Source organism: Marmota marmota, unplaced genomic scaffold (assembly GCF_001458135.2).
Source record: "Marmota marmota marmota unplaced genomic scaffold, marMar, whole genome shotgun sequence".
Classification (NCBI taxonomy): Eukaryota; Metazoa; Chordata; class Mammalia; order Rodentia; family Sciuridae; genus Marmota; species Marmota marmota.
In genome coordinates this window covers 1-5,054 of record NW_026012372.1, presented here as the reverse complement: position 1 = coordinate 5,054, position 5,054 = coordinate 1, and the positions used below count along the sequence as shown (strand labels likewise).

Below are 5,054 nucleotides of genomic sequence, written 5' to 3'. Positions count from 1 at the left end.
TGAGCTCCCATAGAAGTTTCACTGAACTTTGCTTATGAAACACAAAGTCAATAAAATTACTATAAAATTCAAGGTGGTGGTCATGGAGCATTAAGTGTATCACTGGACTGGCTGCATGTCTCCCAGAGTACACCCTGGATACAGGATCCACAGACTAATTAGTTGATACTGGTGTAGAGGACAATCCAAAATGATTCTGAAGAAGTAAATAAAGTAACCAGTGATGTCAGCGATATGAAGATGGTGGAGTGAGGGATGGGGTAGGGAAGAGAACATATGGGGGATAATTAAAATTTATTCAAATAACTCAAACTGCTGATGATCCTGGGATCAATACCCAGCACTGAAAGAAGAAGAGTGCCTAGTGGTAAGGTGACTTTTCAGTGCCACATAAAACATTGTTGCATAGAAGTTGAAATAGGGGAAGATGACCAGGAAGGAATTTCATAACAATGAGAGAAGTTGGAAGATTGGGCAGAGACTCAGAAGAGCAGGGGAAATGAGTAGGTGGTCAGGGTTTGGGGTGGAAACAGATTTTCAGGCAGGAGAGGTCTGTCTGTTGGTTGAGTAAGGAAGTCAGAAGAGAGGTCTGTGGGGTAGGTTTGTTTAGAACAGAAATCAAAGGCCAACTTTTCTTAAGAGAAAGAAGTAGCATCTGCAAATGCCATGATGTCTCTGCTACTCCCCTTGTTAGCTGCTCTCTTCCCAGGAGGTGACAGTGAATATGGTAAGAACTGGGGCAAGAGACCTGCTAGGGGCAAGTGTGTGTGTGTGTGTGTATGTTTGTGTGGGGTGGGGGTGGGGGGTGTGGTGATGGTAGTTTCCCCTGAACATACTTGGAGAGAATGAGTGCCAAGCTGGCCCCATTCTGTGTGTCCTTACTCAAGCCCTCTGTGCTGTCATGGAGGATGTTGATAGAGCATGGGACCCTGGGGGCCAACAGATGTCAGCTAAGGTAACGGTGGCTCTTCACATTTCCAGATTCTAAGTCTTCCCACTCTGGCAACTTTCTTTTCCTAGTCTCTCCCTCCCAATGTCACATTTCCCCACATTCTATCTATTCTTCATCACAGGGTTTGAGGAGCCTGTCTCCTACCATCTCCTCCAGATGTCATCCTTTCACAACCATTCCTGGGTACATCTGAGCTCAGGCTGGTTGGGGGAGCTGCAGACTCACAGATGGAACAGCATCTCTGGTACCTTCATTTACCTGTATCCCTGGTCCAGGGGCAACTTCAGTAACAGGGAGTTGGTGGATCTGGAAAGGTTTCTCCGGGTAAACTCCATTGAAATTCAGGAATTTTACACTGATTACTTCATGTCTGAAGGTGAGTTTATTTCCATTGCTGGGGAGAATAAAGGTAAGAGGGGGGGGTGCCTCAGTGAGCTTTTTGATCTGTGGTGCTGGGGATTGACCCCAGCCTTGTGCATGTGAGGCAAGCTCTCTATAAACTGAGCTGTATCCTCAGCCCTCAGTGAACTTCTTATTCCTGTAGTAAACAGCCTACGCTGTTCCGAATCTTACTCCACACTCTTCAGCATAAAACTGCAACCACACCCTGGGAAAGTGCTATACACCAGAACCCAATTCTTCAAAAACTTCAGTTTTTGCCACTTATGAACTGCTCTCTCATTGCCTGCAGGGCTGTGCGTTACTATCTCCCCTCAGAGGCATCCCGTGGCCACTCTTTTCCCCAGAAATCAGCCAGGTGCCTTTAGCATCCTCACTCTTTGGTTGACTCCTTAAAGTGTGACTTTCTCTCCCATTTCATTCTTCAGTCATCCCCATCTAAACTGCTATGGTTACCATGGATACGTTCACCCTGGTTAGTTAAGGTCTCAGCTCTCTCACATTAAGTCCTTCACCCCCCACCATCACTATCACCTTTGAACAGTCCCCTCCCTTCCTCATATTATCATCTCTTCCTCCACCTCCAGCTCCTACCAGTTCTCCTTTCTGTGAACCTCAGACCAAACCACATTGTGGTCCATCCCCTAAACTCCCCAAACTCCCTTCTGCTTTTATAGTCTTTTGCTTTCATCTCATTCCATTTTCTCCATTTCCTCTTCTAATTCATGACTCTTCTTCCCCAGATCCCTTTGATCTACAGATGGCAACAGGCTGTGAACTGAACTCTGGGAAGGGCTTCTTAGGCTTCCTGCATGTAGCTATCCAAGGATCTGATTTCCTGAGCTTCCAGAATGAAACATGGTTATCATCTCCAGAGGGTGTAAGAGAGGCCCAGAAAGTTTGTGAACTGAACAATCTGAACCAAGCCTACACATATAGGTTACATAGGCTCCTCAGTGACACCTGCCCACGTTTCACCTTGGGTCTTCTAGATGCAGGGAAGGCTCATCTTCAGCGACAAGGTCAGTCTTGTAGCCCATCTCAAAGAAATTTTCTATTTTAAAGTCAAATTCAGGATAAAAAGAGGATATCAAGTGACATTTCTAGAAGGGGGAAAGATATATCCATGTAGTTAGAGTCTGTGTCTGGATGTGTTTTCTGTCCTTTGCAGTGAAGCCTGAGGCCTGGCTGTCCAGTGGCCCCAGTCCTGGGCCTGGCCGTCTGCTGCTGGTGTGCCACGTGTCTGGCTTCTACCCAAAGCCCGTGTGGGTGATGTGGATGGGAGGTGAGGAGGAGCAGCTGGGCACTCAGAGAGGTGACATCCTGCCCAATGCAGATGGGACGTGGTATCTCCGAGCAACCCTGGATGTGGCAGCTGGGGAGGCGGCTGGCCTGGCCTGCAGGGTGAAGCACAGCAGCCTAGGAGGGCAGGACCTCGTCCTCCACTGGGGTGGTAAGAGTGGGACCCAGGCTGGAGATGGGGCGAGGAAGTCTGCTATAGCAGAGCTTGAGGGCCAGCTAAAAAAATTGGGACATTAGAGATTTTAGGTCCAAAAGAAAATGAATATTTTAATCCAAGGAATGGAAGAATTAAATATGAGGGATCTGTAGATGCAGAAAGATGTAGGATAGAAGAAGGATTCCTCTCTGAAAAGGGATAAGAATAAAATAGGAGGAATGATTGGTGCAGTAGAAACTCAAAGAAAATAGTTAATACAGCAAACAGGGAGTGTGAGGGGTAAGACGGGGAATGGATTAGAAACAACATCCTGGTGTCCACTTGAATCTGCAGCACCTCCTAGTGCCCTGGGCTGGATCCTCTTGGCTGTGATAGTGGCCCTGGCTCTTCTGACAGGTCTTGGATTTTGGTTTAGGAAACGCTGGTGAGTTCTTTGTATCCATCTGTCCTGTTCGTCCCTCCTCCCCAATGCTCTTCCCTTCTGTTTTGACTTTTTCCTCACTTTCCTTCTCCTCTCAGCCCCATTCCCATTTTCTGCTCAGTTCTCACCTCCACCTTATGAAGGTCTGTTATTTCTCTGTTCTCATTTGGTTCACTTAGGACACACCGTGAAGCTCCCTGCAGTGCTGTCCCTTTGAAGTGAGGACCCAGCTACCCAGGTGCCCAGTCTACACCTGAACACCACGTGGTGATGACATCACTTCAACTGTCCTTGTGAAGCCTCTATAATTTATCTGACTCATGATCAGTTACCAATATGTGCTCAATGTAATCTTGCAGGATTTGTTGTTCAGACCTGGCTTCTGTGAATTTACCTCTGAATGAAATAATATTCTAGCAAGCTCCATCTGGTTAGATATAATGGATCATCAGATGAATTTCAGGTGTCACTTCCTCCGGGGGTCCTTCCTGGATCCACAGTGGGGAGCCATCTCTCCTCCATCTGTGTGTCCCCACCTGTCAACTGTACCCCTCACTGACCACTTCTGTGGCAATTGTGAAGCTTTGTTTCTTCCTTCAGTTTTTAGAACATAGAGAGCAAAGCACATGCTTTTGCTGTATCTGTATCCCTGCGAAGTGTCTGGAATAAAAACCTGTGTTGAATTTATGTAAGGTTTGCAGGGTTTTTGTTGTTGTTGTTGTTATTGTTGTTAAATTCTCTGCCTTTGTGCCACCTGCGTTGTAGTTGAGACATTTCATGCCCGACTTCAAGTCTTGCTTGGCCAAGGGATTTTATGCTTTTCTAATTTTACAATTTTTTCTCTGAGCCTCTGACAGTAAATACAATGTTGCCTCTTACTGATTATGTTATTCAATTAGGGAAGTATTAGTGTGGAACTATTGTTCCAAGTGCTCTAAACTGAACGATCAGGGAAGGATGAAGGTCTTCCATATCCTGTGTGGTTTATGGTCAAACAGCAGATTTATTTCAATGGAGTTTGGTAGAAATGTAGACTCTGTGGCCTGAATTATAATTTCATGTTAACAGAATCATTAGAAGACGGATCGATGCATTGAAAGTTGAGAGGCACCTCATGGTGGTGATACCTGAAATATGGCCCAAGGGCATCACTGAAGAGAGAATAAAAAGTGAGGAATCAAAATGCTGCTCTTCAGGGCTGAAGTAGGTGCAGGTGAGTAAGGTGCATTTGCAGCAGTTTTGTTCTCTACAGTTGCTGCTGCAAACACTGTTAGTGACTACTGAGCCATGCTCCTAGGGAGAATAGAGGGGTAGGTTCCTTTGAGTTTCTGTTCACAATATTTTTGATAACTGATGAATACATATCCTGGTTTTTGTGTATTTTTTGTTTAAAAATCTTACTTAATATATATTTACTACTGTAAATTGCATGATTATCTGCAAAGTGTTTAACAATTTCCTGACCCTGATTGTGGTAAGCCATTCTTATAGACCGTGGCCGCCATTAGAAGATGGCGCCGGCTTCCACTGTGGCCTGTGATAAACAACTCCTTTTATGGAGAGTTGGCGCGCAATCCCTTACCACCCTATGAGAGAGATCCACGTAGCGGCTTAGGATTGGGATGCGGGGGGCTTTATTAAGCTGTGCTTGGGCGTGTCGAGCAGCGGGCGCTAGAAGATGATACATGACTCAAGGCCTGAATAAACTGCTGAAAGAAGAATCCTGTGTCCTGTTTTCCCTTGCCGGCGAGGGGTCGCGACAGTTGGTGGCCCGGACGGGGAACATATTCCTCGAACCCAGGATCCAGAACTTTCAGCAGTCA

General features: G+C 46.0%; 1 protein-coding gene across 1 annotated transcript; it reads left to right on the top strand.

The window, feature by feature from the left end:
• Positions 1-845: 845 nt before the first annotated feature.
• LOC107134036 (T-cell surface glycoprotein CD1a-like) lies at positions 846-3,889 on the top strand. Its single transcript, XM_048797785.1, has 6 exons — positions 846-955; positions 1,228-1,328; positions 1,837-2,373; positions 2,523-2,804; positions 3,144-3,234; positions 3,411-3,889. The coding sequence occupies exons 1-6, from the start codon at positions 846-848 to the stop codon at positions 3,451-3,453; spliced, it is 1,164 nt and encodes a 387-aa protein (XP_048653742.1). The 3' UTR covers positions 3,454-3,889.
• Positions 3,890-5,054: the final 1,165 nt, after the last annotated feature.

Excerpts from the sequence above, each read along its gene's own strand:
- LOC107134036 (XM_048797785.1), top strand. The coding sequence starts at position 846 with ATGAGTGCCAAGCTGGCCCCATTCTGTGTGTCCTTACTCAAGCCCTCT. Across the intron at positions 2,374-2,522 it reads GGCTCATCTTCAGCGACAAG|TGAAGCCTGAGGCCTGGCTG; the intron begins GTCAGTCTTGTA and ends TGTCCTTTGCAG. Across the intron at positions 3,235-3,410 it reads TTTTGGTTTAGGAAACGCTG|GACACACCGTGAAGCTCCCT; the intron begins GTGAGTTCTTTG and ends TGGTTCACTTAG.